At 41.7% G+C, this 26,502-nt stretch overlaps 2 protein-coding genes across 2 annotated transcripts in view; one reads left to right on the top strand and one right to left on the bottom strand.

Moving 5' to 3' along the window:
• The window catches only part of LOC124804992 (neurobeachin), a 1,009,542-nt gene that overhangs the window by 630,567 nt on the left and 352,473 nt on the right, over positions 1 to 26,502 (top strand). The gene's annotated exons all lie outside the window — the stretch shown is intronic.
• Positions 14,832 to 17,750, bottom strand: LOC124804993 (protein mab-21). Its single transcript, XM_047265387.1, has one exon. The coding sequence runs from the start codon at positions 17,671 to 17,673 to the stop codon at positions 16,576 to 16,578; it is 1,098 nt and encodes a 365-aa protein (XP_047121343.1). The 5' UTR covers positions 17,674 to 17,750; the 3' UTR covers positions 14,832 to 16,575.

Raw genomic sequence — 26,502 nt, 5'->3', positions numbered from 1 at the left:
TTTAAGTCCCATAGTGCTCAGAGCCATTTGAACCATTTTTTTGAATCAGTCTGATAACATAGCTGCACAATTTTATATTGTATCACTATTGGCAGTGTGACACGTTATGCGAAATACTAGTTAAATGTGGGAGAGGAAATTATTTGCGTCTTCTGCACAGAAATGCCCCAGCAGTTTTACATCTCTTCTAACATCTTGAAGTTAGACTGCAACATTCACTGTCAGCATAAGGCACAGTATGTTGTCGCGGTCTTCTTAAACAGACGGTCACAAAACAGAAGCTAGACAGTGACAGACCACTCGCTAGAAGTAGGGGAAAGACAGTTGATAGATGAGAGGCTTTCGTGAGCTTTTCACGTTTATTAACGTGGAAGCTCTTTGCTGGAAACGTATTAATAACGGGAACCTCAACTTCAAAATATAATTGAATAATTTACCCAAGTAATGTGCCTATGCTGCATCGTCAAAGTCATCGATCAGTAGCATAAAATTTCGATTCGGAAACTTCTAAACAGCCGGCTGAAATAGTGGGTAAGACAAACTGAAATGAGTATTTCTATTCAGTTTCTTTGCCACTCCGAGGAAATCGAAATTTTCAAGTAAAACAGCCGTAATCCCAAATACAATTTTTGTGCGAACTTCTACCCATAGGTGTTTACTAAAAGCTGCAGATATTGACTTTTATCAGTATCAACTTTATGTCTGAGGTGCAACGTCTTTCCTTCTGCCTTGGATCGAAAACAGCTTTCTATTATCTGCAGTGGACGTTATTTAACACATGTAGTCAGGTGGCAGTGTCCACTTCGTAAAGATTTCCATTAAGTGAAAGCCACCACGGGAACAAAGTTTGGAACAGTCAATTTAAGAAATATTGAATTAAATACTCTGGAAACTGTAGAATTAAAAACTGTTACTGACAGCACATGCGTTTTCTTTGAAAGCAGTCATGTAGATTGGAATAATTTCCAGAAGTGATATTTGTCAACAGAGTGAAGGATTCTCAGGCTTCTGTTTGGTGGTAAAATTTCCGGAGTCTATACATAAAGCACATTTGAAGTGGAAAACCGTTTTCTTTGTGATTCTAGTGAATTTTCGATGCGGCAGACCTCTACGACAGACCTAGTGGACCATTTATTTCTCTGTTTAAGAAACGACGGAGTACAGATTCCGCCTTTTAGCTCAAAAATTGGGAACTGACAATAACGAGTTACTGTTTTGCGAAGGACTATTTCGGCAATAATTTGCGCAGCCGATGTTTTGGGAAGTTAATGAATCGCGCGATTATCTATAACATCACTGTATTTGTCCCTGTAATTAGATATTTCCTAACTATAGTGCCTCAGTACGAAAGCTCTTAAAATCTATGATGACGATTCTGCGTGTAAATAAAGAATATGTTCTAAAACCCAAGGCAACCTGCAGACGTATTAACGATACTGGATAACCTATAGGACCAACGTTAGTGCGCGGCTTAGCTTTCTAAGTTACTTGGTTTCGGAAGGAAGCAATCAAGCAGTTGTTAGCAAAAATAGGAGAAAAGCAGATAAACCCAGAAATAAAACTGAAACAAATCGTACCGAAAATTAGAAACAACTGGCTTATTATCGTATAGTGGAAGAGCCAAAACTTAAGAGTGTTACACAAGAAGTAAAGACAGCAAACAGGCAAAATATTTTTGGTGTAGCATGTCTCAGTATCAACTTGATGTCGCTTTAGACAAGTACTTTAGCTACTCTTCCATCACCTAGAATGCTCATATGTTTCCTGAGTTCGTTTTCTGATTACATCAGTGCAAAAAAGTTTCACACTAGTTCTGCCAGCCACGTTATCACTGCATCATCGTCTGCAAAAATTTTTCACTCAGACGTTCGTTTGCAATTGGAAAAAAGCGAAGGCCGCATGGTGATGACATGTAAGACGGATGTATCAGAACCTCTCGCTTCCCGGATTTTGTTTGGATAAGCGCGACACAGTCTTTGTGTCGCTTCACAGTAGACATATAGGCCTAGCGTCGTGATCAGAATTTTGACTGGAAATTCGTGTTTGATATAAAAAAAAAAAAATTCGTCTTAAGGAGCCTTCTCCTGAAAGAGGTTGGGGGTCCACGTGACGTGTTAGTGCAGCGTGGAAGGCATCTCCTCATGTGCAATTGGACCATTTACAAATGTCCTTCAGCCACGAGTTCCTTCGTCTTCCAACGGACCATTCCCCTTTTATTACCCCTTCAGTGCAGATTTGTTGTCCGCCAGCCGGCCTGAGTGGCCGAGCGGTTCTAAGCGCTTCAGTCTGGAACCGCGCGACCGCTACGGTCGCAGGTTCGAATCCTGCCTCGGGCATGGATGTGTGTGATGTCTTTAGGTTAGTTAGGTTTAAGTAGTTCTAAGTTCTAGGGGACTGATGACCACAGCAGTTAAGTCCCATAGTGCTCAGAGCCATTTGAACCATTTTTTGTTGTCCGCCCCCGGGTGCTGAATGCTCAGCGTGACGAATTGTGTATCCTCTGGGCCCGGGTTCGATTCCCGGCTGGGTCGGGGAATTTTCTCTGCGCAGGGACTGGGTGTTGTGCTGTCATCATCATCATCATCATCATCCTATCATCCTCATTGACTGCAAGTCGCCGAAGTGGCGTCAAATTGAAAGACCAGCACCCAGCGAACTGTCTGCCCGACGTGGGGCCCTAGCCATACGATTAAACAAATAAAGTGCAGATTTGTAATAAACAGCACCTTTCGCCTCTTATAATGAGCATTACATATTGAGTTCTCCATTCGTTTATAGTGAACAATAGTTCTTTTCGCTTTTTCATCCGATGAAGGGCTTCTTAGTTTGAAAGGTGTGCATAAGAGACAGCGATACAGATACATTTCAAAGCATCAATTCTTCTCTCTAGGTATTTTTCAGGGGTCCAGATTTCGCATCCGCAGAGAAAAATGGAATAACACGTAGAAACGAATCATTCGCATCTTTAGTTGCAGCCTAAGATCCGATCGTATAAGAAGTTCTCTTTTCATACTAATAAATTATCTCCTGGGCTGTTCTAGATGTGATCTCTGTCTTGCGGTGACATTTCTCAACCATCACGGTGTCCAAGCACTTCAAGGAGGATCCTTTTATTGACAAGGTTGTTTGCATTCTTCTCTTCGAGACGACTAGAACTTTGGTCTTGGAAGTGTTGACAAACAGACCAAATTTTTCACTGCCCTGGACTAAACTATCAAGTGTTGGAGCGCAGGCATATCTTTTACTATAACAACATTGTCATCTGCATACGTAATATAGTTAATAAAATTTCTTTTTATAATGATCTCGTTAGTTTTTTCCGCCAACAACTCATTGAAAAATGCTTGGGAGTTATTGTTAAACGAGCAGGGTAGTCACTTTTGACGTCTTCGGTCGGTTTTTATATTTACTGCCTGATTCCAATACAACGAGCTGATGATGCGAAAATCGTTTTGATCACTACCAGTTAACGTCAGAACCTGCATCTTTCTCTAGCTCACCCAGAGGCTTTTTTTTTATAGTGAATGAAACAAGCGTACACATCGACTTCCATACTTCGGCACTAGTACATTTAAGGAGAAGAGTTCTTGACGAGATCCAACACCACTTCGGAAGCCAAACTGGATCACATACATTTGGGACTGCCATGTTTCTTTGGGGTGTAGTGTGATGCGTAGTTGCGGCATCATTCCGCCTATGCCACCCAAATTATCACCATCTACAATGCCGTTTAGAAAGCCGTCTCTTTATTCCGCCACGGCACGAATTTCAATCTTGACATGATCCGGAACCGCCTGTCAGATTTCCATTGCAACAAGGATCACGGCTAGTTATCGTATGTTGTAATGAATATAGAAGAAATGGATTTGCTGCTGTGGAAAATTCGTGTCTTCGAATTTCAGATAACAATCATAACTTGTGCAGCAGATTTTTATTTATGGTAATGAGAGAGAGAAGAGATGAGACTACGTGTGGGAATACTGGGCGCGACGGTAAATTTACCTGTTCTAATTGCTAAAATGCTCTACAGATGTTCTATCGTCAACTCGATCCCGAATTTTTTCAGAAAAATTCTTATTCACACGTTGCAAAGCAAAAGAATATTTAACGCTATTAGCCGCGGATGAAGCTGGACAACAAAGCAGAAAATGTACAATAATAAATGATACACACAAAAAATCTGACTGCGTGGTTGTCATAAAAGCGTGAATACCTGTGGACCCAGCGACTCAGGAGAAGGTAAATGGAAACTACTTTGGTGCAAGAAACGGAAAACCGGTACAGGAACAAAATATCCAAGAAGTGGCCATTTCTTACAAAAGTCAGACATTGCCAGGAAAAAGGGGACAGGAAGTTTCTGTTAAGTGTATTGGTGAAACAAGGGAAAAGGGCAGGAAAATGAACGCGAAGAAAGTAAATGACGCGAGTCTAATCGATGGTACCTCGTAAAGGAAAAGGGGAAAATTAAATGTTATGGAAATCTAAAAGACCATTTTTAGTTCTCAGCTCTTGCAAGCAGATGAGATAAGGCGTACCATGTATATGCTACTGAAATGTCTTATCTCTTAACAGAAGTATGGGACAGACAAATATCCGTATCTTTCACGTACGTGAAACTATATACATATTTCTGAGAGACTGTGAGCTATATCTCAGTATCAGCAATCCGAAAACCGAGAAGGGCTTTAACCCAGACGGTGCGGGTATGCAGCCTATGTTATAGGATGCTACCTAATAATTTCACTCCCAGGCTGACAGTTCTCGTATGAAACCTGCGGCGCACGCAGCAGTTTCTTAAATCAGTGCGAAGAAAGAAAAAAGTCTGTTAATATGAAATTGATGACACGTCTGTATAATAATCTCTCAGCTTGACGATACTGTTTTTATGTTTATTTATTCTGTCACACTCGTATGGCAGATGTAACCTGCAGCTAAGTTGTAATTATTCTCTGTGTTGTAGCCAAGCCGATTTCGAATGTGACATATCTTTAGTTTTTTTCTGACGCTCTCGTGCACTTCAAACGCAGTCTGAGTTTTTCCTGGCAGCATGACTTAATACACGTTAAGAAATTGTAAAGTTTCATCTGTCGGCTTTAGTTTCACCGCCACGCCAAACAAACTATGCACACTAGGTTTTTCTCATCGTCATGCGTTATTGATTTGAAGCGAATGTTTACTACAAAATATTTCTTAGCCACACAGATCTAAATTTGGCATCCTTTTTTACTGTTGCTTGATACGGCTCCTCCCCTCTTTCACTGTGACTGTCCGTGCCAGAAACTACTGTTTCCCACGGTCACCACTGAGCCTCTGGTCTTAAACACCGTTGTACATCGCCGCACAAGGCATCGCTGTTACAGTGTGTCTTTTTGCTAATCAGGTATTTTTTGTGTTGAGGGTACCAGGGTAGAAAGTAAACATTCGCACTCGTAACTTAAGAGGGTGCACGAGTATTATTTTCGATGCATATCCGTCTGGCGTACTCATTTTATACATCGCTTGTGCTCTTTTTTGTTCCTTAACTTTGGTGTATTGCCTCAAGATACCAGATTCATTCACCAACGTGCTGGGTAGCACAGAACATTGCTACTTGCGGTTCAATAAGGCTGTCGTTTCACGTACTCCATTCCAACTACTAATTGTCCGCACAACACAAATATATAAAAGGACTATCTTTTTTTTCACAGAAAGTTGGAGGTTAACAAACGCTGAATTCGTATCGGTCCGTTGTTGAAGCGTAGACCAGTTTTTCTGACTGATTTTCGCATATGGCGAGTTGTTAGATAGAAAAATAATAGAGCTTCTGGACAGCTCGACATCGACTTCAGGCTTAATAATGACAGGAAGAATTAAGTGTAATGAGGATATATGTTTGGTACGTCTGAGCCTAGTAAAAACTAACGTAAAGTAAAGGAGAATAACGTGTTCTTTTTATCGAAGGAAACTGCAGCTAACGAGCAGTGACACAGACTACGAATTATGAAGCCTGTATTTTCTACGAAAAGAAGGTAAGAATTATATATGCGGAACACCATAAAAATAAGCTCGTAGGTTAATTGTAATCATGGGGTGAGGCTGATCACCACTAACTTGTACGTCGAAGAGGTTATGAAACGATTTAATTAAAATTCACATGAGCGACAAAGATGCGGAAAGAAGAGAGACCAAAATTCGGAAATACACATGACACTTTTTTCTTCTGTCTCAGGATAAGGATATCGTAGAAAAATTTGAAATGAAAGAGAAAGAATGTTTTGTGAAGGAAGGAACGAAAGTTGGTTAATATTAACTTCTTTTCGACGAGCGGGTCATTAGAGGACGTTTATTGGAAACACGGGTTGAGCTTAAAGAACTCACACACAAAAGTACAGCAAACCCCCGTTTACCCCAGTGTGGATTATCCTGTTTCCGGATTATCCGTGCATATTTCGGCAATTTACAGAAATAAATAAACAGCGAAACCTGTAGTATTATTATTTTTTAATTAAAACTAATACGTTCATGAAGATTGCAGATTTATGGTTGTGAAGACGTAGATGACAAAATCATCGGAAGTGGTTAAACACGAATGCTTATGAACCGGAATGTGGGCCGCTAAGTGACAAGCATATATGAACTAAGTGTGTTGGTAGGGGAGCTAACGATGTGTCTAATGTTACGAAAATGAGAGCCTTAGTCAGGAAAAAAGTGAATGAAAAACTGAAACAAAAAAGGGACTATTTCCCGAAATTGCACTGAAAGCCAGTGATTCGAAATACAGTGTGCTTTGAATGTAATATTGTAAAAAAGTTGTTGGTTTCTGGCGAGTACCGAGTAAGTAACGAAGTGGGCTTTCAAATGTGACATTTAGCATGTTTTGAAAATGCGATGAACAGCAGTTTCCGCTAAAATATGTGAATTTTGGATTATCAGTGTTTTTAGATTATCCACTAAGCTATTTTTTTTTAAGAATGTGGAAGATAATAAGAAGGAAGTAAAGGGTAGTGGTATTTAGGAAGAAGAGCAATGAAAATTGTAGGGTGGCATCAACGAAAAAATGTTTATGCAAGGAAATAATATTGGTGTAAAAGTAAGAAAGAAATTTCAGAAAGTATGCAGTTGGAACACAGAAGTGCATAAATGCGGGACTTGAAAAGTGAGGACACATGAGTAGAAGAAATGAATAGGATTTTAAATATAACCGCATAAGAGGATATTGTAATAAAACTTTCCCTATAAACGATAAACTGTTGATATTTTGGGCTGACTGAAGGAAAAACGATGCTTATGGAGAACGCTTACCAACAGAAGGGATAATTTGGTGTAGGCCATGTTGTTTATGGTATCTAAAACTAATCTGTTTGTCACTGGAGGGATTTGTGTAAGAAATATTATAATAAGTGAAAAAATTACTGGAATGTGCAACACACATTGTTAGAAACCTTAAGGGTACTAGCCATATTCTTGGATTAAGACAGTCTGTAGACTGTAAACTCTCTCGTTGTTTTCCCATTTCCAAGGCACTGCCTTCTGCTGTGAAAGCAAATTAATCGTATTAACTGAATCATCCGTCGGTTCTTGGAAGAACAACATTATGACCTTGTAAGCCGAAAACCCGTTAACACAATAAAAGTAACACTGTAGAACAAAAGCAAACTAGTGCTTTTCATTTATTATTCAAATTAATCGTGTTTTCATCGTACGTTATCACGTATGACAATTTTTACTTCTTGGGCTCCATGCATTTTCCATTCGAAGTGGTGTATGCTGTGCTTTGAGGGAGTACCTGCAATCGGACGCGTATCAGTCAGAATTTCTCTGCGGATAAGAGGGTCTTACTCAAACCAGCGCTAACTCTAGCGCAGAAATTCAGTCGGTTCCTGTCTTGTTGCTTTGGATACGCATTAATGGAAGCCATTCGTGAAGGGCATGTTTTGATGAACTTATGGCGATAGTCACGTTGGTTCGATCGCAGGTAGGTAATAGTTAATCAGTAAGTCTACTCCATACGTAGTCCATGCTGCATCCAGAAACAGCACTCCAGTTGCTAGTTGATCATCTGCAATTCTTTCAGAGATGACATATTTTTCTCCGCTGTGTAGTCACGAGCCTGCCATTTCGTGCCATACGGCTTTACTTCACAGAAAAGATCAAATGAGAAATTATGTTTTTTCCGTATCTGTCTTTTCATTTCGGCAGTTAGTACATACATACATACATATATCATTCTTAGTAAGACATCATGCGGCTTAGTAACGAAAAAGAAATTCAGTCTCACGAAATAAGTGTTAATTAGAGTCTGAATGTGCTGTTAATTTACAAAATTCCCATCTTAAGTGTTTACTGGTGACAATAACAACATTCGTTTACTACTTTTGAGTTCTTTGATTCATACTGACTGTAGAATATTTATATTCCGCAAAATATAGAACGGCGTCGTAAATTATAGTAAATTAATGCGCTAGTTACGTATTCTGGTATATAGGTCAAAGGTGTTAACAAAATTTTCGCTTTTGTGCTATGCTAGTAAATTGAAATAAATTTTTGTGCGACGGAGGGAGGTTGAATTTTTATATTCCTAGAATACAGAAGTTCAGACAGTATCCGATGTTCAAAGGAAGCTTCGAAATTGAGTGTGAACCAGCCCTGTACTTGGGAGACACATCGGAAAGTGTTAAAGAGTTCCACGATGTTTTGCTGAGCTTAGAACTCGTATCGAAGTGTTAGGGAGAATATTTGGTTAACAACTGTCATTGAGTTGTCAGTCTCTATTACGTACGTAGGTGTAATTTTAAGGTCTTTATATGTGTTGCAGCATTGTATCAGAATTAAGTTAGGTGACGCGGGGGGATTAGAAAACGAGATCCTAAAAGCTTTGGAATACATATGCTGCGTGATGCAGCAAAATACGAGAAGACATCGAAAATAAAGAGAATATAAAATGCGCACTATCTAAAAAAAAAAGAGAATATGAAATGCATACTGACAACAGCAAGGAAATCCTTTCTGAAAAATATGGTAACATGAAAAATATAAGTTTGTTAGCAAGTATTTGCTGAAAGTATTTGTCCGAAGTGGCACAAGTGAAACGTGGACAAGAAAACGATTCGGCCAAGGTGGGAATAGATGCTTATGAAATGTGCCACAGGCGAATGTTAGTGATTAGATGGGTATATTTGGGAATTAATGAACGGATACTGCATGGAATTGGGGAAAAAAGAGGTATCGTCACAACTTGAACAAAAAAGGGCAGATAGGTTTGTGTACACATTCTGAGACGTGAGGCAGTAGTTAATTTGAAAGAAAGCGCGAGTGGTATAAATGTAAAGAGAGAACAAGGCTTAACCACAGTGGGCTGGTTGAAATGTGCGTAGGTTGCAGTCTTTATGAAGAGGACCTGTACAGGACAGACTAGAACGTAGCGCTACATGAAACCAGCCTTTAGACTGGTAACTACAACAGAAATTGCAGTTGTGCGCAACTCGGTTTCTTGTACCATTTTGCCTTCCATACTTCTGTGTCGTTTTATTTATTAGCGCGTGGGCGTCAATGAACTGGCTATGTGCGCCTTTTAAATAAAAAACAACAGCCGCCCGGAAGAACCCACAATGGATATTAACTCGCTCTTCTTCAAGTAAAGGGGTACAGGTCCAGAAACAGGAAAAAACGAGATATTATTAGTCCGTTACAGAGAATAGTGACAACAACTTTATTCGAACAAAATAATATTTTAACCGAGACTGTAAAAGAAGAGAGAATTATTGTTGTGTGCTTCCGACAACTCTCAGACGGACGAATTCAAAATGTTCTTTTTTTTTTTTGCGGAACATTCAGCGACGTTTGTTCTCGGGATTCCGCAATGATAAAGCGGGCGTGTGAGTCAGCAGCAACAGTAGGGGAGGTTTTTGCGGTCGGCCGCCCGGTGCCGGGCGCTGACGCTGACGGATGAAGGCCCGCCCGCGATTGTGTCAGAATCCGCCACCTGGGCGGCCGGCGTGCGTGCCGCCGGTGCGGTACTGCATCCAGCGACGACGTTTGCGACAGCCCTCATTTCCCTAGATCGCTTGAGGCAAACTCCGGGACACGACCGATTTTTTTCTCCAGTCCTCTCTGATCATCTCTTCGTCGACAGGACATTAAAAGCCAGTCTTCCTCTCCTTTATTGAAAAAATTACCGTATTATTTTTCCTCAGGTAACAAGTGAATGCAATATGCTGCGTCAGTAGCTATTTACTGACAGGACTGACAATAAGCAATTTGACAGTGTCAGGTGCCTTTTTTGTGACGTGATGCCTTAGTATTTTGTGTTAATATTTCGCTTTTTCATACTCTTACACCACCTGGGTTAAACTGTGGCAGTGTGTTGTTTCGACTCCTAAGGAAGTAGGTAGGTTCCTAATACAATACGTTACATCCCTTAATCTTCTCTTATTAAGGAAGCTACGCTTAGGAGAGTTCTGGTATTATTGTACTCTTATTTAAGTGCAAATAAATCGGATCTTCGCGAGGAATAGCATATCAGTGGCATGGATAATACGTTATTTGTATGACTAGGGACGTTAGGTAGCAGTTGATCGAAGAAGAACATGGCAAAAACATGTTCGTTTGCATGGGCATCATCCGCAGCAGCTTTTATAATATCTTGGTTTCTTCGTCTTAATCTTACAATAACTGCAGTAAGCTTAAGATGGAAAAGCAATTAATAATTGACGATGGCTGAAACATTCGACAGTTAAAACTATGTAGTCGTGCATTCTACTCTTGCAGCTTCAGACATTAAGACGTATTCGATTGAAGTGAAATATTTAAAATATTTTGCTTTGTCGTTGTTGACATCTTTTGCATAAATAACATTAAACGACTATACATGATAACTGTTTTATACTACCTCACCTGACTGATACATCGTAACCTGTAAAATAACGTATTTAGATTATTGACTTTAGCTGTCAGCAGACGAATTTCGTTTACGTAAAGGATTATGTTGTGGTATTGGCCAAGCTAGAGGCAATTCCATAAATGCAGAGACTAGATTAGTGAATACCACACTTGATTCCTTTAGTCTGCTCCAGGAAGAGCTCAAATGTAGCAAGGCAAAGTCTTGCAGACGGTCTGTGGAGAATTCGGGCGTGGTTTAAGATGTTAAAATTTCATGGTAGATGAGTATAGGACAGCAAATTACTGAGTATATTTCCGTGCTGACTCTGTCGCTATTAGCAAACACTTCGCTGAAATTTTCTGTAAACAGGTAACAGTTCGTGTATGACAGCTATTTTAACTCAGCTATCTGCGAGAGAAGGTAATTAATTAGCGCCCCTTCTCTTATGTTTAATTTGTTTTAAAACTTCGGGAGTGATTTTTCTTTCGATTTACTTGCCACAAACCCATGTTTAAGCGGGTAAGTTTGACTTCCGCATATTTTCGCCCACTAGACGTCAGCCGTATTACTGTAATGCAACCTATTATACCGTTTCAGAACGACGAGATATTCGGTGCGGATGAACGATCAGCTCAAGTGGACCATACTATCGGTAAATTAGAGGCTTTTAATTATTTAAATTCTACTGGGTAATTTTATGTTTTGTACATCGGAGTTACATGTAAAACATATATTCAGAATCGTGCAAGTATTGGAAATATGTCCATTCCATTGGAATTATTATTCAGCGACTTACCAAAATCGAGCTATGACAATGGTTACTGGCTGTGCACTTCAAATAAACCGCATTAGCAGCATGAATCTGTACGGGCGTGTAAATAAAAATGTAAATCTTTATTTCTTTTATAAAGCGCTAGGAAGTAGCTTCTACGTACGTCAGCACTATACGATCCTGTAATCTTCCCTTGTAAATTAAAACTCCAATTTTTTACTCGCTTGACTGTCAAAACTCGGTAGTAGATGTATTGGGGAGTAGATTGATCGTTGATGTTCGAAAGTTTCGTAAGGACAGTATGGAGTTGTTACGTACGCAAAAGCGGAATAACTCTACAAAATGTTTCATGAACATCTGCAACAAAATTTTATGATGTTGATTTCTCCGTATTGATCCCAAAAATTCATTATTAATCTCCAGGAATTTTTCGTACATGAATTGTATTGACGACGAAGTAAAAGTAAACAGAAGTTTTCCTGTTTGCTATTAGGCCTATTAGTCCGTGGACTTTGATGCTATTTGATTTTATTGTTGATCAGAGTCATCCGTACACGCTTAAGGGGTGCACTGTGCGTGCGTGTGACATGTTGCTGAAAAGTAAATGAATCCGCCCGTCAGGAGCGTAGTAGCTGCTTTGGTGCTAAGACGGAATTTATTATCATTGCGATTGTTAAGTAGTTTGCGTACGTACAGATTCCTTGTAAGCAGAATATTTACAGACATCACTCAGAAATTCAACAATGTGTTAATAGTCAGTCTTGTATCGGTTTTCACTTGTGTATCATTAAGTGTGACTGTTTGTAGGCCTACTAATGTGAGTAAGAGCGCGACAGGGCGAATGTAATCTTGCGTAGCTTTTAGCATGTCTGCATTTTAGATATTTTAAACCTAGTCATCTCGTGTGGTAATTGTGAGGGCACTGATGAGCACTGTGTTGAGCACCCCAGACGAACTGCAGCAACCGAAATACTGCCGTTCTGTAGTTCATAAAGGTGACGGTGTCTGTCCATCCGAGGATGGAAGATACAGCTTCTGATTTGTGCTATGAAGCTATAAATCGCCGAGTTTAGAGGAAAACATGATTAAACAGCTTTAGAAAATCCGGGACCACGGATTTATGTAGAATATTCGAGGAACTTTCCTAACACTTCGCATAAAACAGCAGATACAATAGTAAAATTATGTTACATGGCACTGTATGGCGTAAAGTGTCAACAAAATTTTTAGTTAAAGCCTATAAAATAGTGGAAAGTCATATACATATTGTGTGGTGTGGAAGTGGAGTATTATAAAAAGGGGAAGATTATGGTCATAAAAAATTAAACAAAAAGAGAAAGGTGGCCTGTAGACGACCAGGGTGTGTATGGGAAGGTATATGCATCATTTGTCGCAATATTTCTGATAAAGGTTCATCAATCAGTGCAAGTCTAAGTACTTATTTCTTTACTCGTCAGCTGAGAAATTTCGTTTTCATGCACTAAGTGAGAGCGATGTTCTGCAGATATTTCACGTCGTTGCCAAAGTTATAATCACTAGTTTGGTGCTGGAATGACGAATGGACTAATGTTTGCGAAATATTTGTGTAGAACACGCCATCTGCCCGAATGAAAAATGTGTCACGGAAATTCTGGTTGCTAATCAAACTCGATGCAATTATTTAATGCATCGGATTCTATTTTGCCTCGTTCCTCGTTACTAACGATGGAGCAATAATTACGTTTTAGGCTTTGTAGGGTTGCTACTTACGTTTCCTTACTTTTTAAGAAAATATGAAACAGTCCCAGAAGTTGTTGTTGGTAATTTTCAAAACTTCTGTGTATGTGTATACCATAGAACTGCTTATGGAACGAGTGTGATGGATCTGTTGTTGGTGGTACACCACTCTTTACTTATGCCTGTTATTGATACTCATGAAAAAATATTACGTCTGTGGATAATTGTGTGACATTTGTTTTCAGTTTTGTTGTTATAGTTGCAGACACATTCTCTCAGTAAAAGCGAGGCGGAAGTCGATTCTTCCAGAGGTGGAGTAACTCTTATCACAAAAGTACACTTCTTCAGGTGTGACACCACTTAGGAGTTTTTTAATGATCCGTGAAGAACCACTTATTACTGTAACACGCAAGATATAGGAACGTTTTCCGTTGGATAAACAAATTCCGTTCCAGCAGTTAAGCAGTCAAGTATATTTTAACAAATACATGCCGGCAGCTGTGACCGAGCGGTTCTAGGCGCTTCAGTTCAGAACCGCACTGCTGCTACGGTCGCAGGTTGGAATCCTGCCTCGGGCATGGATGTGTATGATGTCCTTAGGTTACTTAGGTTTAAGTAGTTCTAAGTTCTAGGGGACTGATGACCTCAGCAGTTAAGTCCCATAGTGCTCAGAACCATTTGAGCCAATTATTGTCATTTGAACAAATACATACACTTTCGTGGTATAATTGTTAATAAACATTTTGGATTCACAGAGTTCTAGTTTTTCTGTTTATAGCAGCTTGAATGTCGAAAATATGTTCCTACACAAATGTTATTTCACATGTTTTGTTTTATGCTACACCCAAGCAGATGCCTCTTAGTGTCGTTAAGTCATTAAAAAGGGCAGTGACGTTTGTTAAAAAAAAAATACCCATCTCGCTTTGTTGCTTAAGTGTGCCTTGACAGGATTGTTATAGGAATTTTATTCCGTTGGCCACAGTTTATGAAACTGAAATTTCTAATAGTATCAGAACTATGTTTCGTTAAGTTCGTAAATTTTGTCAGTACACTAGTAGCCTACACGTCTGTAGTAAAGCTATTACAGTATTGATTGCCGTCTGAGGTTGAAATATCTGTTATTTTTAAATTCAGTGTAGAGTACAAACGCTCCTCCCAAGCCGGAGAGAAGTTTTGTGCGCACAGACTTTTTTCGGTGTAAGTATATTACGTGGTGTGGCAAGAGGCAGTGTGTAGCCTGATTGTCGAGGTAGTTGATAACTAGTGGATGCACTGGCCCGAGCTGTGGACTTGCAGGCGTCTCGGCCTGTCAGCGGGCTTTTTGTAAAACATCTGTGTTTAATTTGTATGGCTGCCGCTGCCGCAGCCGGCCGCGGGTATTTATAAACCGCCGCGGCGGGCGTCTCAATTTTCTGCCTCCGCTGTAAATATGCCCGTGCAGCAGGGACAACAGGGGGTTCAGGACACAACCAACACGCACCCAAGTCGAGAGACAAAAATCGTTTATTGCGCCAGATACAGTACAGGCTGGCCGACAAAGGTTTTATTGTAACAAACATCAGCTGTGACAACAAACAACAGTCGACTATAGACACAGATGTTACAGACGAAATGCAAAATAGTCAGACAGAAATGAGTAAATGAAAGTCCTCACAGGTAGGCCTAATTTTAAAATTTCACCGTCACTCCTCGGCGCGTTAGAGAGCTGTATAGTTTTAGGCCTACAGCGGCCTGAGCGAGAGACACTATTCGACAGTTACACTGCTTACATAAATTGACATAAGTTGATAGCTTTTAGTTTGTACGTTACCTTTCATCTCAGCCAGTCGCGTACTCAACACTCACTCCAAAAAACACAATTTTATGACTCTTTTATGCATTCGTATTATACGAAAAAAACAACACTTTACACAGGCTTAAATATAATTTCGCTTTATACATCGCAGAATGTTTTTAGTTTTGCATATTAAAAATGCACTCATTTGTTTCACATACACAAAAAGATTGTTTTTTTTTTTCAGTAACGATGGAGACGCTTTGTCCGTATTGTCGCTCTCCAAACTGCACACAAACAGTCCATACAGACGACGAACTAATCTCACTAGCCAGTTTTCCTATTTAATTACAATAAAAAAATTCTCTAAAAAACACACACTTCGTAGTCTTAAAGTGGGATTGTTTTCAGCGGTATGCGTAATATATCAGTGTATTTGTTAATTACTACCGAAAGTGATTTTTTGGATTAAAATTGTTTGCGTAGCTACTCAGCGATAGAAGCGAAAAATTGGTACAGAAGCCGGAGGGAAGTTAATTTGACATATCTCCGGGAATGAAGGTGTGGTTATACCTTGCTGCGGGACAATGACGAAGCAAAATCTTTTATTACGAGGCTCAAGCGCGATCAGTGTCAGATTCGCAAGCCGTAAGATCCTGATTCTCACTACGTGTAATGTGAAATTTTATATTACGAGTATTTAAAGTATTTAAGGTTTTATGATGAGGCTCTGTACGTGATGAAAAAACACATTGGCTCATATAGCAACGAAGGGTCGGTGTGAAGGCTTGTTCTGAGGGCCATTTTCAGCGGTATCCGAAGCTTTCAGTCGACATGTGCTTTTGAAGCAGTAGAAGTAGTAAAGAAGCGCACTCCGAGTCACTGAACCCAATGGCTTTGCTATATGTGCTGTTATGCTCAAGAAGGGGTTCCCTTTGGAGACAACAGTCCTTCGATAAAGCGGAGACAAAATCTTTGGCTGACATGTGGGAATTGGCTGTTTCGTTCCGAACTGAAATACATGCACGAGTTCGACGCAAAATGCTGCACTTGTAAGTATTATTTACCGTGCAATGAAGAGGTGTGGCTCATAGGGCAACAGAGGTTCAGTGTGGAGATTCGGTCTTAGGATTGTGTAATAATTTGACAAATACCGAATCATTTGGTACAGATTTACTTTGCACAGCTGTTTTGTGATGTGTTGTATTATGGAGAGGAGCGCGTATGTAACCTTTGAGGGTGGCAGTCGCTCGGTGTAAATAATACGGGAAGATTAGTGTTTAACGTCCCGTCAACTACAAGGTCATTAGAGACGGAGCACAAGTTCGGACGACACTACAGCTTCTGAAGTGACACGCGCGCATGTCTAACGCAGAAGTTTTATTAACGATTATTGAACGAAGAGGTGGAGGTGAGAAGAGAGAAGAGAAGCGCGGACGGGCCCACAGAGTGCGGTTACAGCTTCTCGAGGGAGCGCGTGTTGGTGAGCAGCTCCCGCGTGAGCCGCCACACCTGCTTGGCGGCGTTCTCGAGCGCGGACGGCGACTTGCCCTTGAAGAGGTCCAGGTTGGGCAGGAAGTAGTGCGGGCAGCGGCGGCACTGCAGGCACGAGATGAGCTGCAGCAGGATGCCGTTGATGCGGTCGCCCAGGCACGCCTCGTCCCACTCGAGCTCGCGCGGGTGCTTCTCGCACTCGTACAGCAGCAGCGTCTTGACGTGGTACGAGGTGACCGGGTTGCCCGGCAGGTCGAGGTGGCGGTCGCGCAGCGTCTTGAGGATGCTGAGGCAGCGCCGCCGGCAGCCGCCCAGCATCAGCCGGTTCTCGGCCTCGGTGAAGCTCAGCACCCAGGCGTCGCCCTCCATGGCCGACTGCTTGCCCTGCAGCGCCACGCTCTCCTTGGACAGCAGGTCGAAGCCCTCGGTCTTGACGTCGTTGACGAGGCTGGGGTGCGGCCAGGGGATGTGCGGGATGGGCCAGTGCGCGGCCGAGCGCGGCCACACGCCCGAGCACTTGAAGGCGGGCGTGATCTGCACCACGTAGCGCTCGCGGATGCGCAGCTTCACCTCGGTCGTGTCGGCGATCATCTTGACCGAGTCGCGGTAGGCGCACTTGTCGCACGCCTGCGCCACCAGCGTCTGGAAGCGCGAGCGGATCTTGCGCGCCGACAGGTAGCCCGACGCCGTGATGAACTCGACCCACAGCGACATGGAGCGCTTGCGGCCGTCGCTCAGCTTGAGCACGGCGCAGCCGGGCAGAGAGCCGTCGTCCACGAAGTTGAACACGCCCATCTGGTTGAGGTAGAGCACCACCTCGAACTCGGTGGGCGAGACGACGTCGAGCCCCTCGTAGCGGCCGTTGCACTCGGTCAGCGACGAGATGAACCGCGGCTCCTGCACCTCGACCTCCTTCAGCACGTCCTGCACCACCTTGCACACCTCGCGCACCGTCTTGGCCACCTGCGCCTTGCGCGCGTGCACCCGCTCGCCGTAGTACTTGTTGATCTGGTACAGCAGCTTGGACTGCGCCGCCATCATGTCCGGCGGCACCAGCATCTCGCCGTCGAGCGCTCGCCGCTTTTTATCGCCGCCGCGGTGAGCACATACCCGCGTCCTGTTCGTCCCGCGTCCGGGTCGCCACTGCGGCGGCTGCCGTCCTCGCAGCTGCCGCTTCCCCCCCCATTACCGCGGCCACGCCTCGGATCCGCCCCCCGGTCCGCCCCGCACCAATGACGGCCCGGCCGAGGTGCGACTGCGCAGGCGCTGGCGCCGCCCACCGGACTCGGGCCCGCCCCGCGTATTCCCCGCCCAGCAAAAACGAAACAGTTTCTCTTTGGCTGTCGCACAGCGTGATGAATAGGTAAGACCCGCTCCGAGCAACATTGCCCTTCATTTGCATTATTGATTGCACTCGGCTTTACCTATCCGGCGCGCAGTTTTCGCTAATGAGCGGCAGTAAGCGGCGACATCTTTGCGACTTAACTAAACAGCCCTCCCCCAACTTGCCGTGGAAGTGTCCTAGACCTCGAGCTTCACCGAGTAACGTTTTCCTACCGGTGTTTGTGTAAGCTGCCTCGCGCAACTACAGTGCCGCTGTTACTTCTGCATATTCCTGGCGCTTTCCCGTATCATCGACTAACTGAATTTTTAATCACAGTTCCTACTGCGACGAATGGAAATCAGAAATATTTCATTGATAGGATCTTCGGTAAATGTACGCGCCACAGAAATACGACTGGCGGGGTTAGCCGTATACATTTCTGTCCAGTAGCCACGGATTCAAGTAAGGCAGACTTAACGGTCGACGTACCTGGGTGATCTCAGCAAGCTCATTGTAAATAACGTGGGGAAGTCGTAGTACAATACTAGACCACAAGCTGTACATCTCAATTTCAATCTGTTCTCTGAAGATAGCAAACTTTCCCAAAATAGCCGAGCTGAAGTCATATATTTTTCTCTTTTCAGATCGGGTTGTCTATTGTACTCTTCAGCCATAAATTGTCATGATAAACGAAAATTGCTACTAGCGTCAATTTACAGTAACCCTCGTAATTTATACTATGCCTTTCGACTGCAGCAGCTCGTCGAAGACACGTTACTCGTAGAATCGTGCGGTCGATTGAAATTTGACGAAGAATAGCTTCCGAGATTAGTTTCGTGCTACAGCTGTAATGGGGCGGGATGTTTGTCCACCAGATGTGCTTTCGCTCTAATGAGGAGTTAACGTTATCAGCATTGTTTTCTCATGTCAATAATTTGCTGTGTGATTTCGGTCATCCATTTCTTTGTGAGCTGGCTGGAGATCTGCAGATCGAAAGTTAAATTTATTTTACATCTACATTTACATGACGACTCCGACATTCACTCGTACGTGCGTGGCAGAAGGTTATTTGAACCACCCTCAGAGTATTTCGTCACCGTTCCAGTTTCTTTCCGAACGAATTCTGATTTCTCTTATTTTATTGCAATGATCATTTTCCCTGTGTAGGATGGCGACCACAAAAAATTTTCGCATTTAGAAGAGTAAGTTGGTTACTGAAAAGTTTTAAATGTATCTTTGTATCCACTGTTTTGCAACCGCGAAACTGAAGAGATACATGGATACGAGAGAGAATTTCAAATCAGTATTATTGAAGAATTTTATTTTCCGTCTACGTTTGAGCGGTTGTTATATATTAGCCAACATATGTCAGTGTTGTAATGTTCCCTGCATTGACATCAGTCTCATAAATATATCTTCGAAAGTTTTAATCTTCTGCGTTAATTTCTTTAAAGAGCAACTTGTTTAAAATTGAGAAGTCTGGATTTTAAGCCACGTCTTCTTCTATTTGAGAAAGTAGTTTCTTTGGTTAAATCACACTATTTTGTAGATTGTATTTAAAAAGGTATTCATGACACGTACGTGCCGTAAGAATCTATTTTCGCCTCTGCATGTTTCCACAGTCTTCCACTATTTCGTTCTCAAATTGGTATTGGTATTTTTCACATTCGACTTTCGACGAATAATTTTAGTATATTGTCAAGAGTCATGTTAAGAACCGGCAAAGCGAACCCAGTTTATGATTTCTCGTGCTGGAAGTGTTGCGTCTTATCTGCTAATATTTCACCACAATGTCTTTTTTGTTTCTTATCGTAGTGTATTAATTGAGCTGCGCTACAAGCTACTCCATTAGCGTCCTCAAGACATGGCGTTTATCTTTTGTCCTTGGCGAAAATAGTGGAGAAGCTGTTTGATATACTACAGCCGTATGTTTTTTAAACGTTACTTTTTTTGTGTGACAGTATTTTGTACGATTACTTTCCTTGGCTGATAGGCCCCGATGTCATTGAGTTTCTGAACAGCAGCAATATTTTGTTCCAGAGAAGAAAAGATACCGACGGGCACATTCTGTTTGCAGATGCGTAACGTAATATGCCCTGATTTATCTGAAAGCCTTGAATGTTACGAGCGTCCCACTTCTGATAACCCTATTTTAAGGAGTCTCTACGAGTTTGTGTGAAACGGCTCAGGCCAGCAGCCCCTCTCATACTGCGTGCAGTTTGAGACCTTGTGGCGACGACTGACGACTGAGTAGGCTTCATTTGCAATACATTCGCGTGCTGCATGAGCAGTGAAGAAGATCAACGTATAGTCCCACAAGGACGGTGGCAGAACGTGTGATTGTAGTTCGCTGTCACTCGGACACTCAATCGCTGTTACTGTGGTGAAACAGAATGCTGGCTATCGCCAGAAGAAGAAGAAATCAAAAGCGTACAATGAGACACGCGAATACTATTATGTCTGTGTGAGTTCATCACGTTGGTTACTCAGTTACGAATGTAATAATTACGAGAGACGCGGCAAGGCGCTACCTTTTTCATGTGATGTTAGAGAGCAGCCTATATTATTCTACATATTTGACCCCGGAGTATTGAGATTTGACAGTGCCGGACAGCATTTGCTATCGTGGACGATTCGTAGCCTACTCCATTGTCACTATAAACTCACATTGCGAAAACAAGGCACGAAATAACGAATTGCTGGAGTCACTCAATTTGACGTACCGTTGAATCAATGTGACATTTTCCTTCTAAAATAGGCTGTATTTATTAAGAGCTCTTTTTAGACGCAGAGCTACTCTTGACCTGAAAAGCCATTCTCGATCACTTGCACCGAACAAGCCATGCCACACGCATGGAAATGGCAGGGAAATCAGATAATGTCACCGTTTGTGATGGTTTGACAGGTACTTTGTGCATGTCGTGTGAACACGCACATTTCTTATATGTACTCGAAATGGATTTTTGAGCCGAAACTAGCTGTGCAACTTAGAGAAGTCTTAATGAATATAACCTAGGTTGAAAAATGTCCCCTTAGTTCGACATGTCTATGGCTCTGCAGCCCACTGTGAGGAGTATGTCTGACCTAACTTGTATCGCACGATATTCGGCTACGGAAAGCTACACCGGAGTGCCTGCTTTTGGGTCTGCATTTTTTCTCGCGTTTGAGGTGGCACGTTGGTGACATCACATGATCGTAAGTTCGTATTTTGAATAAAAGGATTCAGTTCCTAGATTAGTTACACTTTTTCCCCTCTCTCATACCAATGAACAGCAGTTGTACAGACTGTAAATACCTACATGTTGACCACTCACAAATTACTAATTCACAAGTTTCCCCGCGTGTCTGGAATAGAAATCTTGCAGTTGCTATGCAGTAGCAGCCTTGGCTTCAAAATGTAAGAGTCGTCCAGAGATCAGTGTAGGCATGCACATAGAAAACTGGGGAGACAGGATGTTATATGAACCGGTTACGGAAAGGACTAGAGTGGTTTACGTAATTATGACCACAAAGAAGTGAAATTGGAGTGCCTGAGACCTGTAGCGAGACGAAGAGATGCTAGGTGGACCATGGAGGAAGAGTGATGTAGCGATGGGTGAGTGAACTCGCAGCAGTAGCAAGGATGCCGAACGCCGCAGTGCACGTCCAGTGGTGTCCAGAAGGAGAACTCGGATCACTCACGTGGCTGGCTAATTAACTACTCATTTCACATCAACAGTTTTTCTGCGGCATAGGACCTAATAAGAACCAAACCAGTGTTTCTCATATAAGTTTTCTTCTCCTCTACGTGGGTGACTAGCTGTAAAATAAAACAGTTTCTAGTATCCTTATTCTTGTCACACTGAAACAAAATTGACCTTGGCATTGAGTATATACAGCTAATTGTTTCTATGAATTATAAGCTTTATAATTCATACGAAAACTATCCAAAACTATGGTTTAAAAAATTGTTTCGAATAAATGAGACCATTATTGGTTGCAGATTTATTACAAATCCATCTTCAGATGGCTCTTACATATTTCCTTGCTTTTCTACTGGTCACGTGCACTAGGATAAACAGAAAAGTGTTTTCCTTTAAAATTCAGTATACTTATGATAAATTTATCCGAACTTGACATTCACAGAAACAGTTATGAAATGATTTAAAAGTCAATAAGACATAAAAATGGCGAAAACTTAATAAAACATAAAAATGGCGACAACTTACGTAGTGTATATGTCCGTCCTGCATTTGTGTCATATATTTAAAACTTGACACATTTTTCTACGTGTCCTGTGTGAATGCTGTTAAATTCTCTGCAAGTTGCCTTACCACACACCATTCTATCATTTATCGTAGCACACGCGCTAAGCATTTACACAACGTGACTCAGATACACAAGAGTTATAAAAGCAATAGTTTCAAATGTGTTAGGGTCGCAAAAATCCTAAGATACAGGGTTTTGTGCCGACATACACATAGAACGTAAAATGTGTGGTAAATCAGTTTCCAGAGAATTACAGAGCATTCAAATAGTGCGCGTGCGGAAATATGCTAACTTCAAAATGTATGGCGCAAATATAGGACGAATTCGTCGCACAGAAATATACACCAAGTAAGTTTTTACCAAATTCTTGCGTTTTATTAACTTTAACATCTTTCCTGTGAAGGTCAAGTAGGAATAATCTCTCGTACGAGTACCGAATTGTGAACGAAATTTTTTTCTCTATCTTCGTCCATCAAGCCTGTAACTAGTGCACCCAGCAGGAACACAAGAAAATCTGAATATGGATCTGTAATAAATCCGAAACTGGAAGAAGCTTGATTTAAGTAAACTTTTTTATGCCATTGTTGTGGCTGGTTGCTGTTTAAACTGTATGCCTTACAACTTCACTGCAGCCCCGGTTCTCAACCACCGAGGAGATAGTGTGTCTCTAGGAAGCTTTTACTGCTATTGGTACCTGTTTTACTCTATTTCTGCAGTTTTAGTTCCTGTTTTGTGAACTATACCTAGTCCACATTCTGTTCTTTATTAAAGTACCAACCTTCAAGAAAGTTTCCTATGATCCACATCCGCGGTATTTAACGGCCGCCACTTTTAATATCTACTGCACGAGCAAAAGTTTCTGCTCGCGTCCGAGAGGAGTGCGATAGTAATATTTTAGTTGCCGAAAACATGATGCTCATTGCGTCGTCTACGCAGCAAATAATGTAGGCAATAACAGTGGTCTTTTCATCAGCAGAACGCGCGAAAAAAAATAAAAAAAAATTCGTCGTTTTCAAAGATCCTGGTACTGTGCGGTAGATTTTTCTTTCTGGTCGCAGATGGAATTGATCTGTGGACCGTGGGCATACACCTGCTAGAATGAGAAATACTTCAGGCAAATACTGAAATGTTCCTCTCAATGAGCTCGTGCCCATTTCTTTGTTCTCACCTTTCCCTTTGTTATTTAATACAGCCCCTCTGTAATGACCTAGCCTATGTGGTGCTGCGATAATGAACGCTGTTCTTTTTCAAACTGTTATCGTAACGTTCAAATATCTTGAGGACTGTGCCTCTCTCTCTTTCCGTGTTTGAAAAAAGGAAAGAAAAAGGTCTTCGACGCGTTAGGTAGCACTACTGTAATTATAAATTACCGAATCGCGTTTTGACACTGCCACGTCAGCTTTACACAGGTGTTCAACTATTTGCACGTTGCTGCGAATGAAATAGGATGCTCTGACTTCCAGGTATAGGAAGATGTGAATTTTTAAACAACTCAGTCGTAAAAAGACACAAGGAATCAAGTTCCGCTGGTTGTTACGCGAAGGATGTGGTTTTTCCAGCATACCACTTGGTTTGCTCCAGCTTGTAAGGAATTCTCTCACGTTTGCCGACAATTGGTCTGCGACAAACTGGTGCAGCATTTTAATTTGAGCCACGGCTCAAATGACAACAAACCTTTTTAAAAGTAATCTGGCCGTTGTTCGTTTTCTCTGATAATTACGACCTATTCGCAGAAGAATCTGAATGAGACGTCGGAGTCCATCATTTCTGAGACTGACTGACTGACTGACTGACTGGACCATGATGAGGGTTTTCAAATCTAACGCTACGAGTATACTTCAGTGACTACGCTTTTCTCCCACAGTGAACGCACTTCTGTGAAGTTCGCACGAATATTAACAACTCGAATTTAAACTGAAGGTGACTTTCTGCAGTTGCAGTACTTTATGGAATGTGATATAACATCTAATTGTTTATGCTGTTTCCGGTTTCTGCTTCCACGCTCTCGAAACCTGATTTTTGGTCATTAGTTCTACCAGTTGTTTGATACGTTCGTTCACCTCTTCCTGTGTGTAGGCTAATCAGTTCTTCTCTTAATAACCCCTACACACAACGTGCTGTATAATCTGTGTTACAAAGTCTAGTCTGAAATGTTTCTTCTCTGCTTCTTCTTCCAGTGCTGAAGTGAACAGTTCATGGTTAGCGCAGCGCTAGTGTGTGCGTTCTTCTCCTAGTAAGTTATCATAGCTTTTTGTCATACCCTGTTTTTTATAACTTTTAATTTTCCATTTTATGTTCAAACCTAATTTTGACGTTCTCCAGTGGCCACAATTTTCAGATAATTGCATCCTCTTCTCCAGTATTACTACTACATATTGCTACCATTCAGATATACAATTTTTTAAACCAGTTCTTCAATTCCGTGTCTCTCTCTGACCGTGTTAAAACTCATTCCGTGGGGGGGGGGGAGGGGGGAGATAGATACGTAGAGAGGAGGAGAGAGAGGTAAACTCGCGCTCATTCTCCACGTCCCCGTCCACATGCAGGTTGATTTTGACTGTTCTATCCGGCCGCATTCCCGTAAACTATTCGCCTAGCGTTATTCGCATGTGCTCATATGATGCCGATGATGTCTATCTCGTTCGAGCCATCCCGTTCAACCTTTCTTCCTATATAGCCACGTTACTTCATTTCTTCTACTACATTTTTGTAGATTAAAAGTTTTTTAAAAGTCATATCATTCCGACTGAGTTCGGTACGCACGACTGAACGCCGCCAAAATGCCTTTTTCTGAATCCACAAAGGCAATCTGCTGTCAGTACACAGATATTTTTTATTGGTTTAGCCTACAAAGGACCACAAGAAATGAGTTATGTATTCTTTCTTTTCTCCTTTCTTTCTTTCCAGTAATTTTCATTCTTTCCGTATGCTTTTCGCTTCTTTCTTCTGTCCATATTGCACCCATCTTTTTCATTGTTTTCTCCTGGAAGCCTTTCTTAATTATTTTAAAAATACTTGTTTCGCAGTGAAAATGTCGTTATTGCTAATGACCAAGCGGTTGTGCTTCTTGATCACACACATTATCAACAACATTGCAGTATAGCAGCCACAAAAAGTAATCTTTTCATTCCTGCTTGTTCGTATCTTGAACGTGAGTCTTTCTAGTTGGCTAGTTTTTCATTTACTTTTAAACACATTCAGATAAGTGCCCGCCGTTGATGCGAACATCTTCGAATATCCGTTAGTTAAATGATATTCACAATTACAAAGCCGAAATTTGTGGTTGTTCTAGCAGCGTTGCCGTTAGGAGAGACTTTCCGTTTTGGAAGAGCTGGGAAAGGGAATGTCGTTATGTACTTCTCGTGCAAGGAACCTTGTCGCGTTTCTTCTGTTATAACTGGCCGAAACAACAGAAAACGAAAATATAGTGGCCGAATTCGTACTGTGGTCCACTCGATAACGGGTGGACATCAACACCAGAAGGAGGTAATACATGCATGTGTGTTTCGTTTGATGGACAGCTGGCCAAGCAGAAACACCTAACAATTCTCTCTCTCGCTTTTGCGCTACAGCTGATATTTTAATCCGACGACTTCTGTTACCTGTATACAGCTGCTATGTAACGAAACTTGCCGTCATCTTCGTTTGGTAATACTACAAAGAATTAAGGTTTCTTCGGATTCTGCAGCCTTACCTGCTTTATGTTGTTGGGTGGAATGTTCCAGTCACCAATACCGTTGCTGAGGAGCAAACTCCAGCAGAACCTAAAAGTAAGAAGTCGAACTTTTATGCATTGCCCGTGAAACGTGACATGTCACGTAAATGTAGCTCGCCTTTTTGTAAAGCAGGCGCTGTATTGGATTCTGGGAGCGTATCGTAAGTCTTCCTGTGCGCTTGCCTAATTGTTGCTGAGAAATGTTGCGCCGTGTTAACTGTGTGGAAGTGAGAATATTTCAGAAACGTGGACCTCAGACTGTATCAGCATATTTCACTCTGTATAACGTCCTCTTTCGAATGATGACTGGGCAGGAAACGGTAGCTATCTTGGTTGGTTGATTTTGACGCCGCTCGCAATGGTTCAGCCAGTTTCATGATATCACGTTGATTTCTGTCACCATAAATTTTGTTTTCCTCTAATCTTCAGATGCATTAGAGTGTCGCAACTCCTTCTCAAGACCGTTAGGCCTGTCTTAGAGGTCGTTGGTTCAGTTTTCCGTAGAGTAATTACTCAAAGAAGACTGCTATTTTTTTTTACTTTAGTTCAAAATATAACGAAAACGTGAATGATTACAGAATGAACTTCCTTGTCCATTGCG

The sequence above is a fragment of the Schistocerca piceifrons genome, chromosome 7 (assembly GCF_021461385.2).
Source record: "Schistocerca piceifrons isolate TAMUIC-IGC-003096 chromosome 7, iqSchPice1.1, whole genome shotgun sequence".
NCBI classification, from domain to species: domain Eukaryota; kingdom Metazoa; phylum Arthropoda; class Insecta; order Orthoptera; family Acrididae; genus Schistocerca; species Schistocerca piceifrons.
The sequence above is the reverse complement of the archived record's forward strand: the minus strand, read 5'-3'. Positions and strand labels throughout refer to the sequence as shown.

Excerpts from the sequence above, each read along its gene's own strand:
- LOC124804993 (XM_047265387.1), bottom strand. The coding sequence starts at position 17,673 with ATGCTGGTGCCGCCGGACATGATGGCGGCGCAGTCCAAGCTGCTGTAC.